This window comes from Odontesthes bonariensis, chromosome 19 (assembly GCF_027942865.1).
Source record: "Odontesthes bonariensis isolate fOdoBon6 chromosome 19, fOdoBon6.hap1, whole genome shotgun sequence".
Classification (NCBI taxonomy): Eukaryota; Metazoa; Chordata; class Actinopteri; order Atheriniformes; family Atherinopsidae; genus Odontesthes; species Odontesthes bonariensis.
In genome coordinates, this window is record NC_134524.1 from 26,037 (window position 1) to 40,513 (window position 14,477).

Here is a 14,477-nt window from a genome sequence, read left to right on the forward strand (position 1 = left end):
GTCAAGATTATATATATCCTTTGATTTAATTCAGAGATTAAGACAAGTAACAGATCAGCTTAACAGCAGTTATAATTATACCGACACATACACAAAACTTATAACATATACACAACACGTAGAATACAATAGTGACTGATTCAAGAGATCATAAATAAGTATTATCGTGATCATTTATAACACTTACAGTCAGGTTTTCACACATCTAGAATCCTTAAAACATTTTTAAATTAATGTAAAATGGAGATAAATCTCTTACCAATTAAGAACTTAGCTTAAAAAACACAGAACTCAATATATTGTGTGTATATTCTGTGTATGGTCTTGGTCTTATTTGTCTGTGTCAATAGGTGCAGAATACCGCTCCCCAATCTAATTGTGAGGTTCAACAGCTTAATGGAGAAAAAAATGGAGATCATCACACGTTTGTTTGTTGTTTTTGAATAAAACTTCGTTGTGTGGTTAGTAATGGATCAAAATTAGAGTTAAACGTTAAATACGTTAGTGTTGAGGTGGGAACTAAAGACATGCATTATATTAATCACAAAACTAAGGTAGAAGAACACGTATGTGTGACTGTGTCGGCATCATTTCTTCTGCATCAGCTTCTGGCGGTCTAAAAACTTCTGGCGTCTATCAACTGGAATCTCGTCAAGACAGATACCATGATTACTGGCCCTGAAAGGGAAACAGATGCACAGAGTAAACTCAGTTTCTCTCATATCAGGGTTAATAAACTCAGAGTTTCCCTCATTTCAGGGTTAATAAACTCAGATTTTTAACTAAAACTGCTTTGTGAAACGGACCTCTGATCAGTTTTGGAAAGCACTTTTGAGAATTACAAAAAGTGCAATGCAAATATTTCTTTATTATTATTTATTCTAATTCTAAATGTAGATTCATCATCAGAGATACAGTTCCACTCCTCCATCTCAAAGATTATCAGTAAAACGATGATTCTGTGAAGGTTTTGGTGTATAGATAGTGCGGCCTTACCCTCCAATGAGATCTGGAGGAATAGGAAGAGGTTTGTCAAAACCGTCTCGACCCATGAGCCAGTATGTGTCCTCTGTGCCCTTCACCTGCAGAACACACCAGCATTCAAACATTACTGTAACAGGGATGTAACTCATGTGGACCTGGTCCAAAAGGACATCAACATTTTTGGGGGATTTATAAAAGATAGATGGGGTGTAATTGTGCAGATGTATTTTCAAGTTTTCCTGAATATACAAGCTGGATCAAAGAAACCTACTTACCTCTAATCATAAGAGCTTGAATAAACTTATAAATAACTTGTAAATAAACTTATAAATAAACTTATAAATAACTTACAAATAAACTTATTAATAACTTATAAATAAACTTATGAATAAACTTATAAATAAACTTATAAATAACATATAAATAAATTTATTAATAAACTTATAAATAACATATAAATAAACTCATAAATGGTTAAAAGTGTCTGCAAAATGACCGTAATGTAATGTTATAAATAACTTATAAATAACTTGTAAATAAACTTGTAAATAAACTTATAAATAAACTTATAAATAACTTGTAAATAAACTTATCAAATGAAGATGTTAATCTTCTAAATGTGTGAGCAGGGTTAGCGTACCTGTGCCTTCCGGGTCTCTATGACGTATCCCGCTTTGAGGCTGGTCAGGACCTTCATGGTACTGAGACTGATGTGAATTCTATAGGCTTGAAACCAAAAACACAAAGTGAAACAACTCCAACAAACATCAGTTATACTTCCATATACTGTCACAGCAGGGGTGGAAAGTAACAGATTACATTTACTCACGTTACTGTAATTGAGTACTTTTTATGAGTAATTTGTAATTTTCTTAGTAGTTTTTGAAATGTGTAATTTGTACTTTTACTCGAGTACATTTTGACCCAAGTACTTTTACTTCGCTACATTTGAAACCCCTCACGTTACTGAGTAAAACAAATATTGATGATGAAAAATTAAACGCGAGCGGAAATTTAAACAGCTGTCCCGGAACTGAAAGCCAATTGCGTGGCCTCGCCTTGCGCGCGCCGTTTCCATTGGAGATTTCGGCTTTCAGAACATCGACTTCAAACTTACGAAAGCATGTGGTGGTAAGTTAGCGCATTTGTTTTTCTCTCTTACATCCCAAACGGTTTATTTATTGTTTTTTTGTGCTTCCCATGTAAGCACAAAGTGCTTTCATGATATTATTATTTTCCACCCTGATCAAGCGAAGCAGACAAAGGAATAGCTAGCACCGCCTCACATTTTAAAAACCTGCTTTAGTGATCAGTTTTTTGTTTTTTTAATACTTTGATTGTAGTTTAAATTTCTTTATTCTTATCATAGTGTTGTCCGTTGGACAATAGGACTGAAAATTGTTTGCACTTTATGGTACAAGTTGTGACTGTTGTGAGGCCAGTTGATCTTTTGCAAGTGTGGACGTGCACTTTAATACACCTCGAAATCGATTAAAAACAACTTGTACTGAATTTGATTCATGACTCATCCTTTTTTGCATTAAGAAACTGAAAGTAATTAAGTAACGTTTACTCAAATTACATTTTAAATGAAGTAATTGTGTACTTTGACTCAAGTAAATTTTGAGATGGGTAATTTTACTTTTACTCTGAGTAGAATTTAGGCAAAGTAAAGATACTTTTACTTAATTACAATTTTTCAGTACTCTTTCCACCTCTGTCACAGTTTAAACACTAATATGAGAAGTCCTGAGATCTAAACTGTGTCATGTCCTCCTTGGAATGAATCAAATGAACCACAGATTTAAGCTTTACGTACGCAGGCCGCTGGACTCCATGAGTGAGGCTATGGTCACCGTATCCCCAAACAGACAGTATCTGGGCATGGTCAGTCCAACCACACCGGCCACCACCGTGCCTGACACAATGACACGGGTTTGGGTTTGAGAATAATAGTGCAGACTTAAACTTAAATGATTGGCAAAGGTTTCCTTTGTTGTGCGTGTACCTGAATGCAGTCCGATGCGTATTTTGACTTTAATTTCTGGCATGTGTTTGATCTTAAAAGCGCCGATGCAATGTAAGATATCCAGAGACATATTCGACACTTCGGCCGCATGTCGATTCCCATTTCTGGTGGGAACACCTGAAGCCACCATGTAGGCATCTCCAATAGTTTCTACCTGTACATGAAATAACACAGTATAATAAAAAGATTTATATTTAATACTGAAATAATATATTTACCTATGGGATTGATTGGAAAGAGCATTAACCTTATGTAATAGTGAGAATGCTTTAAGGCAATTCTCACTATTAAGTTCCTGTTTCTCTTTTTTATTATTATTCCGCCAGTTTTCGGCACCTAACTACTCCTGCATACTTTAAGCTATTTCTACAATTTTTGCATCAAAACGTTCAGCTCTTTCAGCAGATTCATGCTATCATTTTTGGTGTTTCTACCTTTTACACTTTGTAAGATATTCAACTTTTTATTCAAAATTTCCCGTCATTCAAATGAATGGAAACTGCTTTCAGCTCTTCCAAATCATCTTCCTCTTTCCAACCATTTCTGCATGCTTTCAGCTAGAGACACCATTCAAACTTTAAAATGTTCACAAGACATTAAGCTATTACCAATTGTTTCAGCTTTTTCAAATCTTCAGCCAATTTTGAAATATGACAACAAAAACATGAACATTTTGCTCCTTCTTGATTTTTATGACACAGTTGAGTGCGTGCTGATAAGTTTCAAATTTTTCAGTTTTTTTCAAAACAATTCCTTTAACTTTCATACGGTTTAACTTAGAGAAAGAAATTATACCTTAAAATGTAGGAAAAATTGTCCTCTTTCAGCCAATGTAACTACTAAAAAGCTCACATTTACAGAATTTCAGCTATGAGCCTTGAACCGAGATAAACTTCTCAAATTCTCTTTCTAACTCCAATGTTAAGTTTGGTAGTTCACAAAAATCACAAAATTCCTTCAACCAATACCTTAGCAACAGTTTTTACTGCTAAAATTGAACTGTTTTCAGCTTTTTTTAGCATGGTCAGCTATCCCCATTCCGCTAATAAGCATTCTCACTGCTGTTTCGCAGGAACAGCTCTTTCTAGTATTCATGTAAAAGTCAACTTTTAGAGGTGTGAATTCTGTTTGAAAGTGTGTGGAAGATCCTTACCTTGTAGACATCGTGAGTACCAATGATGGCATCAAACGAGGTGTACATGTCGTTCAGGAGGTCGACCACCTGCGGACACCGTTTTAGTTCAACAGAATAAGAAGAATAAAAACAAAAGCAGACTGGACCTGTTCGTACCTCGATGGGCTCACTGAGAGCTGAGATGGTTGTAAATCCAACGATGTCACTAAAGTAAAGTGTGCAGTCTGAGTAAGTCTCAGGTCGGACCGGTTTCCCTTTCTTTAGAGCCTGAGCCACAGACCTGATAAAAACATTAACATTTAGGGTTAATGAAAAAAATAACTTCCTTCTTGATTATAATTCTAAACCATTTAGCTGATGTAAATGAGTCTATTTATCTGTATTTAAGATTAAGATCAGATTTATTGCTCAGGATGGGAGATTGGACCGAAAACAAAGTTTTCAGTGCAATCTGTTGGTTTCCTTAGCTAGGAAATTGTTTTTGAATTGGCTCGATATGAACGAATTGGATTATTTTATGAATAATTATGATTACAATTAATTGAATTCCAATTGGCTTGAATTGGACTTTATTATCTAAGTGCCTTGTGATGACATTTGTTGTATTTGGCGCTCTATAAATAAAAATGAATTGGTCATGCACATGAAATTTGGCCTCCACTTTTAACCCATCCAGTGGGCAGCTATTCACAGTTGCCCAGAGAGCATGGGGGTATGTTGTCTTGCTCAAGGGCACCTCCGCCATGACAAGGACGACTGACACCCCTCCAGCTGTCAGTTCCACCAATCTTTTTGAGTGGTGAGAGTGGGAATTGAACCTCCAACATTCCAGTTATTGGATGACCAACTCTAACCACTGAGCCACGGCCCATTTGAAGTCTTTTCAAACAGATTTGACATTTCTTCCAAGACAGTAAAAAATGAAACAACAACAAAAGAAAAAAAAGAAGAATATAAAAAAACACAGATGAAGAAACATCCAAACCTAGAATACATAGAGAACAAAGTGTGTGAATAAGTCACAATATGTTCCCATCATGACTGCTTCTGGGTCTGATGGAGGTTTCTTCATGGCAAAAAAAAAAGCCAGGACTACAATTCTTTGCTCGCTCTGTCCTGGGAATCATCAACATGAATCCACTACATTTTGGTGGTCGAGAGATAATTATGTTCTGTAGAACTGATGTTTGTCCAGGAATTAGGTTCAGGAACAGCCTTATTGAATAACTGCTGCACTGTTGTCCTGGTATAAGAGGAAAATAACTACATGACTAAGAATATAAGAGTTTTTCTAAGGATTGGACATTCAAACTAAGCAAAATTAAGTGTTTTCAGAGTTACCTCTGTGGGAGAAGGATGTCATGACATCCTCATGACATCTGGCCTAGTTACATCTTGTGCTCGGCTCATATGAATATGGGTAAAAGGTAGTATGGGCTGTTTACATTTAGGGCAGACGCTCGGCGTCGCAGAAAGAGATTGAGTCCGGATGACGCATGCATGTTATGATTAAACCAGTATAAAGTTGGTTCACGGTATGAAGACGGTGGACATTTTGTACATTCTGTATGCACATTTGCTGTGACGGTTTGTTCAATAAATTCCCCAATGGACGGCTGACCGACAGTGTACTCGGCCCTATTTCCTCCACAACACCTCCTGACAGAGCCGGCCCAAGGCATATGCCAACTACGCAGTCGCTTAGGGCTCCCACGCCACAAGGGGGCCCCAGAGAGCACCGAGTCGTTGTGATAAAAAAGTAAACATGAAATTAAAATAACATTGAATAATTTAAAAGAAATTGTACTACACCAGAAAAAAAAATTGAATTTTGACATAATACTAATACTAGGTTAATTTATGCCTCCTGTTGGCTGCTGCCACCGTTGGGCAAAATTATTTCAGTATTGTATTTATTATTTAAGTATTTTATTTTGATTACAACTTTATTTTTCTGTAAGATAATGTGAATGTCATTTGATTCTATTTTGTATTTGAATTTTGAACATTTTGCACACCATTGCACATCTGAAAGAAATGAAACTATTTAACGTGTTTACTATAAATGCAGTCTCCAGCCTGCTGATGTTACTTTCAAATAGTTAAATTAATGAGTCATACTTATACATCACTCTTTATGTAGAATTGAATTAAACCATATTTATGAGTTTGCTATCCCTTTAAGGTTAAAAACAAGCATGACACCTGTATAATGTAAGATGATTACAAATAATGCTAATGATTGTGGGTCCGTTACACACATAACAGTGTAGCCTGTGGAATAATGAGGCATCTGGAGCTGAGGTGATGGTAGGGGGGCCCCAAATGAAGTTCTGTCTAAGGCCCCATAAAGGCTTGGGACGGCCCTGCCTCCTGACATTTGCTGTTGTGGGAGAGAGCAGGGGCCTCATGTACAAAGACTTGATTGGCTGGCTGACGCTGACGCTGTGACGCTTTGCGGTAAGACGTGTTGCATCACTTCCTGTTACCTTGCTTGTGTACTGATAATCACTTTATTTCGATCTATAACTTACACAATTTTTCATAGTTAAACTCTATAGCTTACCGTTCTGTTCTAACACACTCCTACAGATCTTTATTCTCACTTTTTAACGGTGTGTCTGGTTCTCTAGCGTAGCATGGCTACCGGTTCTCTTCCTCCTTCTCCTGCTTTCACCTGCTCCGTGTGTCAGATGTTTAGTTACTCCTCTGCCTCCTTTAGCGATAATGGTACATGTAACAAATGTAGTCTTTTTGTAGTTTTGGAGGCAAGGTTATCTGAATTGGAAGCTCGGCTCTGCACTGTTGAAAATCAACCGATAGCGAGCCAGGTCCCTTTAGCCAGTGTGGAGCCACCTAGCGTAGCTAGCTCCATTAGCCTCCCCCTAGCAGAACCTGAGCAGCCAGGATTACAACGTGGCTGGGTGACTGTCAGGAAGAGGCATAGCTCTAAAGTCAAGCCCGTTGTTCACCATCGACCTGTCCGCGCTTCTAACAGATTTTCCCCACTCAGCGACACACCCGCTGAGGATAAAACCCTGGTAACTGGCAGCTCTATGGTCAGAAACGTGGCATTAGAGACACCAGCGGCCATAGTCAAATGCATTCCAGGGGCCAGAGCGGGCGACAGAATCCTATTTAAAACTGCTGGCTAAGGATAAACGTAAATATGGTAAAATAGTTATTCACGTCGGTGTTAATGACACCCGGTTACGCCAATCGGAGGTCACTAAAATTAATGTTGCATCGGTGTGTAATTTTGCCAAAACAAAGTGGGACTCCGTAGTTTTCTCTGGACCCCTGCCAAATCTGACCAGTGATGACATGTTTAGCCGCATGTCGTCCTACAATCGCTGGTTGTCTAGATGGTGTCCAGCAAACAACGTGGGCTACGTAGATAATTGGCAATCTTTCTGGAGAAAACCTGGTCTGATGAGGAGAGACGGCATCCATCCCACTTTGGAAGGAGCGGCTCTCATTTCTAGAAATATGGATGAATTAATTTGCCACCCTAAAACATGACAACCCAGGGCTCAGAGCAGGATGCAGAGTTGTAGTCTTACACACTTCTCTGCAGCTTCCCACCTGCTGCTACCCACCCAATCGATTAACACAAAAGGAGCAAATCCTCTTGTGCAAAAAGAAATTAAAACAAAAACTTTAAGTGAACAAAAACATCAAACTATTAAATGTGGTTTGCTGAATATCAGATCTCTCCTTCCGAAGTCTCTGTTAGTGAATGAGTTGATTTGTGATCATCATATTGATATATTTTGTCTTACAGAAACCTGGCTGCAGCAGGAGGATCATGTTAGCATCATGTTAGCATCATGTTAGCATTAATGAAGCAACTCCCTCTGACTGTTTAAATGTTCACGTTCCTGGAACCACAGGCAGAGGAGGAGGAGTGGCAGCTATCTTCAGATCAGGGTTACTCATCAGTCCCAGACCCAAGATTAGTTTGAGTTCTTTTGAATCTCTGATTCTCAGTTTTTCCCACGCAAAGTGGAAATCCCAGAAACCTCTTGTGTTTGTTGTTGTGTATCGTCCACCTGGCCCTTACTCTGAGTTTCTGTCTGAATTCTCAGAGTTTTTATCCCAGTTAGTGCTGAGTACAGATAAAGTCATTGTAGTGGGTGACTTTAATATTCATGTAGATGTTGAAAATGACAGCCTGAATATGAACTTTAATTCTATATTGGACTCTATTGGATTTTCTCAGAGTGTTCACAGACCGACTCACTGCCTTAATCACACCCTTGATCTTGTGCTGACTTATGGCATTGAGAGTGAACAGTTAACAGTGTTCCCTCATAACCCTGTCTTATCTGACCATTTTCTGATAACCTTTGAGTTTACATTACTTGACTATACAGTTTCTGAGAAGAAATTTACGTATAGAAGGTGTCTATCAGAGGATGCTGTAACCAGATTTAAAGAATTAATTCCATCATCCTTTTCTTCACTGCCATGTGCAGATATGACAGAGGACGACTACCTAAACTTTACTCCAGCAGCACTTGACTCTCTTGTTGACAGCACTATAGTTTCAATGCGTACAGCACTGGACAATGTTGCCCCTCTGAAAAGGAAGGTAATCAGTCAGAAGAGGTTGGCTCCTTGGTATAATTCACAGCTGCGTGCTTTAAAGCAGACTGCAAGAAAGCTGGAGAGACAGTGGCGTTCCTCTAATTTAGAAGAGTCTCAGTTAGTGTGGAAAGATAGTTTAATAACGTATAAGAAAGCCCTTCGTAAAGCTAGAACTGCTTATTATTCATCATTGATAGAAGAGAATAAGAACAATCCCAGGTTTCTGTTCAGCACTGTAGCCAGTCTGACTAAGAGTCCGAGCTCTGCTGAGCCAGTTATTCCTTTAACTCTCAGCAGTGATGATTTCATGAGCTTCTTTATTAATAAAATTGTTTCTATCAGAGAGAAGATTGATGGAGTCCTTCCCACTATTATCAGTGATGTATCATCAAGTACAGCAGCTTTAGAAGTATCTTTAGAACCTGATTTGTATTCAGACGGCTTCTGCCCAGTTGATCTCTCTGAACTAACAACAGCAATAGTCTCTTCTAAACCATCAACTTGTGTTTTAGACCCAATCCCAACCAGACTGTTCAAGGAGGTTTTCCCATTAATTGACACTTCCATATTGGATTTGATCAATGTGTCTTTGTTGACAGGATATGTACCTCACACTTTTAAGGTTGCTGTAATTAAACCTTTACTTAAAAAACCTACTCTTGATTCAGAAGTGTTGGCTCATTATAGACCTATATCCAATCTCCCTTTTATGTCTAAAGTTCTTGAAAAAATAGTTGCAGCTCAGCTTTGTGATCACTTACACAGAAATAATCTGTTTGAAGAGTTTCAGTCAGGATTCAGAGTGCATCATAGCACAGAAACTGCACTGCTGAAAGTTACCAATGATCTCCTCTTAGCCTCTGATAGCGGACTTGTGTCTGTGCTTGTCCTGTTGGATCTCAGTGCTGCATTTGATACGGTCGATCACAGTATCTTATTACAGAGACTTGAACATGTTATTGGGATTAAAGGAACTGCATTAGGCTGGTTTAAGTCATAGTTATCTGATAGATTTCAGTTTGTTCTTGTAAATGAAGAATCTTCCTCACACACCAGAGTAAGTCATGGAGTTCCCCAGGGTTCTGTGCTTGGACCGATTCTTTTCACTTTATACATGCTTCCATTAGGTAACATTATTAGACAGCATGGCATAAATTTCCATTGCTATGCTGATAATACTCAGCTGTACTTATCTATAAAACCAGATGAAACCAATAGGTTGGTCAGACTACAAGCATGTCTTAAAGACATAAAGACCTGGATGACTCAGAACTGTCTGCTTCTAAATTCAGACAAAACTGAAGTCGTTGTCTTTGGACCTGAGCGTTTCAGGGAGAAATTGTCTAGCTATATAGTTACTCTAGATGGTATTTCCTTGGCTTCTAGTTCTACAGTGAGGAACCTTGGAGTTATTTTTGACCATGAACTTATCATTTGACTCGCATATAAAACAGGTTTCTAGGACTGCCTTCTTTCATCTTCGTAATATTGTTAAAATCAGGAACATCTTGTCTCAGAGTGATGCAGAAAAACTAGTCCATGCATTTGTTACTTCAAGATTGGACTGCTGTAATTCTTTATTATTGGGCTGTCCCACATATTCTGTCCCACATAAAGCTCTTAATGACCGAGCTCCATCATATCTTAAAGATCTCATTGTAAGATATTTTCCTAACAGAGCACTTCGTTCCCAAACTGCAGGTTTACTTGAGGTTCCCAGAGTTTCTAAAAGTAGAATGGGAGGCAGAGCCTTCAGTTATCAGGCCCCTCTATTGTGGAACCAGCTGCCAGTTTGGGAGGCAGAGCCTTCAGTTATCATGCCCCTCTCTGTGGAACCAGCTGCCAGTTGGGGAGGCAGAGCCTTCAGTTATCAGGCCCCTCTATTGTGGAACCAGCTGCCAGTTTGGGAGGCAGAGCCTTCAGTTATCAGGCCCCTCAATTGTGGAATAAGCTGCCAGTAAATGTCCGGGAAGCAGACACCCTTTCCACTTTTAAGACCAGGCTTAAAACTTTCCTTTTTTATAAAGCTTATAGTTAGGTCTGTTGAATCTGATAGTGTGTCTTGTTCTGCCTCCACCTCTGGCACCCTCTATACTTTCATTACCCCCTACCCGAACCAGGGTTTGAATCCCATTCCCGCTTATCTTACCTCTTTTATTTCTCCCCCTACCCGAACCAGGGTTTGCATCCCCACCCCGCTTATCTTACTTACCTCTTTTATTTCTCCCCCTACCCGAACCAGGGTTTGCATCCCCACCCCGCTGTGACTGGTGTGCAGTTGGTGAGAGGCTGAGGTAGTTTGTGGCTGTAAAAAGATGGTTGTTGTGGTGTGAGGAGCAGATCTATATAGGTAGTATAGGGAATTACTCACTGAGTCTGGTCCTTTATTTATTTATTTTCGTTAGCACAAGTTTCTTGTGTTTACCTTTAATAGGGATGGCTCAGGTAATCCTGAAACATCCCATAGTTAAGCTGCTATAGGCCCAGACTGCTGGGGGGCCTCATCTGTCACACCTTTCCTCACTTTACTCTCTTTATGTATATGTGATATTATTGTGGTCATTAACTCGTGTTTCCCTGTTCCAACAGATATCCTTTGAATGGTGTTACAGTGCCGCCGCCACCTCTTACTTTGGCAGGAGCTGGCCAACGAGCTTGTCTGTTTTGCTTCTTTCAACCTCGAGTTCATCTGTTCGCTCTCTTATCAGATCCTCCAGGTTAGAGCTGTACTGCTCCAACATCCGCAGCATGGAATCAATGATGTTAGCCCGTTTTCCTCTGTTGATGCCCCGAAACTGTCAACACAAAACCAAGGACAGATAAGAGTTCACATCCTTTCTGTTTGGGGTTTATCACTTTAACCTGAGTACATCTCTGTCCTTTCATCCCTGACAAAGCAGATGGACTCAGATCTAACCTTTTAAGCCATTCAACCGAGGCTTTTAGGGCAATCTTGGATGCCTAGGTAACCATTTCTCTCTAATTCCCAAAAGAAAAAGGGGCACCTTACATTTACAAAGCAAAGCGGTTACACCAAAGTGTACCAGTTTGGTGTTTAAATATATCTCGATGCCTTCCCCCATCCCACCTGTTGATGAGGCAGTTGAAATAGGGAGCAAAGGGAAATGCATGGGCCGCCACGTGCCATCCATAGCTCTCATTTCTATGAATACCACTATCAGCCATGACAGAGTCTCGGCATTTTTTAAAAGTCCTGCTTGTTCCAATTCTCGATTGTACTCTTCAAACAGATTTTGAGAAACATCATCAGTAGTGGACCTCAGGATAATTGGGTGTTTCGGCCATTATCACTAATTGCACCCGAACCCAAGGAAGGCCCTACTCAAGCCTCAGAGTGTGTACCCCAACCAATCCAGCGAGTCTTAGGGTTAGGGGCTAGGAATGGAGGGACATTAAATACACACGTTTTATTGTTAAAGATCTTACATGGAGCAGCAGCAGTGCTCATCTCACCTGTTTGAAGATTTCATCAAAGCTGGGCCTCTTGCTGGGATCTTCATTCCAACAGTCACTCATCAGATTGAGACACTCAGTAGGCGCTTCATCAATAGAAACAACCGGCCTGAAAAGAGGGGGAGGCTTCTTCAGACGCTCCACGATCTCTATGGGTAAGGCAGTCAAACAGGTGGCAGTTAGGGTTATTTGCCCTGTCGTAACCCAGGCTTTCTTTCAAATAGACCGGTTCCAGACAGAGGAAGGTCAGAAAGATGAGCCAGAGGTCAGACAGACATGTCATCATATGTAAAGTATCCCTTCTCACCATGGGCAGGCATGTCAATCATGGCATATGGCAGCGTCCGTGAGACGACTTCCTGTATGATGATGGAGAAACTGAAGACGTCCCCAGCAAACGATCCTACTCGTACCGGATTCCTCAGAAGTTCTGGAGCTGTCCACAGCAGGTCTGAGAGAAAGAGGGGAAGGTTCGACCACGAGAGAAAGACCGGTGAACATCTGAGTCATCCGTCACAACATTTCAGTGTTCCAATGTCTTAATTTCTTCCTTTTATGTCCAGCTATCAGCTCGATCAGGCCTGAACTAAATAAAACTAAACTTGCAAGCCAAAAAACACCTAAGAAATAACAAAACTAGGCTGTAACATTTCACAGGAGCAGGAACAAGAACTGACAGGGAAAACCATGTTAACTGTGACGAGGATCTGAAGAAGAGTGAAGAAAACCAGGAGTTAGGGTTAGGGTTAAGCCCTTAGATTCTGAGTTAGAGTTAACCCTAACCAGGAGTTTAAATACTGTGAGGAGAGGGATTAGTGAAAGACAGCAGCTGAGGAGAACTGAACACTGGTGGAGGAAAAAGGTCAGGAGATGGCAATAAACTGAAACCAGACAGAAAAACAAAAACATACATAGATCGTGATACTTGATGAGTGTTGGATTGTTCCCAGGCCTGTGTGAGGATTATCTTAAACTATCTCTACTTCTTAAATCTATCATAAAGAGTGTTATTTCCTGATGAAGGTGAGACAGATACTGGCTGTAGTTAGGACCTCTGTAGACATGGATAAGGTTATGAGCTTAAACCACATCATCAGGTCTCTGTAAACATCTGCTCCAACATTGATTGGACCTGGTTTGAACCTCCCTCAGGTGTGTTCGGAGATTCTGTAGAGGAACGTTTACCACAGATGATAATAATGATAATAATAATACATTTTATTTTGAAGGCACCTTTCAAGTCACTAACTTGCCAACATAGAAGCAGTGTACAGGAGGGGCCAGAGCCGTCTGGTCCTTTGTCCCCACAGCCAGAAGGCTTTTTAACAGTGATGCTGATGCTTATTTTTTTAATTTAGTCATGTATTATTATTAGTAGTAGTAGTAGTAGATTTTTATTAGTATTGTTGTGTCTAATATACAATCATCTTAAATATAATAATTATATAATTTTATATAATTTGTTTATATATATATATATATTTTCTATTATTTATATTTTCTATTTATATTTTATATAATAATAATATTTTTGGAGCTACTTGACTAATTTGAATTGTTGTTCTTTCTATTCTATTTCTACTGTCTCCATTCAGGTTTTATTTAAGAGGTTAGAGGATAGCTACTGCACAGTAAGAACTGTGTGGACAGATTTACCTCAAGATTAAGCTTTTGATTTGGTATAATGCTAAATATTTTCATGAACTGCAACATTTTAATTTGTGAAACTTTTAATAATATGTTTGGATCCAGGGTCACATGTCTGAAGTCTGTGGAATTTGCTCCAACAACATTATATTCATCTTTGAGTGAATTTTTTCTCCTACACATTGTCCATGTATCAGGATAGGTTCATACATGTGTTTAGAATTTCTTCATGATTTGAAAAAGAAAAACATATCATACCTCTTTTTAAACCAGGAGACTGTGTGTGCTCATACACACAGTTTAAGTTGCTGGTGTTGTTTTTTTGGTTCCTGAAATATGACAACTAAGAAAAATTAAGACCACTTTTTACCTTGTGGGTCTTCAGGAAAGCTGATGTCCTGAGACTGAAGGATCATGGGAAGTCCATAGTCTGTGATTTTCAGTACAAAACGTCCATCAACTAAACAGTTTGTGGACTTCAAACGGCCGTGGGTCAAACCTCGCAGGTGAAGATACTTCATCCCCTGAAACACAGACGTTTAATTCCAGTAAAAATGGGAAACTTCTCATCTGACACAGAGCATAGATACATCATCCTGCTGCTGTGAACAGCAGGTT

At 39.3% G+C, this 14,477-nt stretch overlaps 1 protein-coding gene across 1 annotated transcript in view; it reads right to left on the reverse strand.

Annotated features, from left to right (window-relative positions):
• Window positions 1-587: 587 nt before the first annotated feature.
• The window catches only part of LOC142369429 (retinal guanylyl cyclase 2-like), a 31,890-nt gene continuing 18,000 nt past the window's right edge, over window positions 588-14,477 (reverse strand). The window contains exons 14-24 of the mRNA XM_075451790.1: window positions 14,230-14,383; window positions 12,520-12,663; window positions 12,213-12,361; window positions 11,370-11,533; window positions 4,305-4,428; window positions 4,167-4,235; window positions 2,993-3,167; window positions 2,804-2,902; window positions 1,625-1,710; window positions 997-1,082; window positions 588-678 (exon numbers count right to left, since the gene is read on the reverse strand). Coding sequence (XP_075307905.1) covers window positions 588-678; window positions 997-1,082; window positions 1,625-1,710; window positions 2,804-2,902; window positions 2,993-3,167; window positions 4,167-4,235; window positions 4,305-4,428; window positions 11,370-11,533; window positions 12,213-12,361; window positions 12,520-12,663; window positions 14,230-14,383 — 1,341 coding nt within the window. The remainder of the gene's footprint in view (window positions 679-996; window positions 1,083-1,624; window positions 1,711-2,803; window positions 2,903-2,992; window positions 3,168-4,166; window positions 4,236-4,304; window positions 4,429-11,369; window positions 11,534-12,212; window positions 12,362-12,519; window positions 12,664-14,229; window positions 14,384-14,477) is intronic.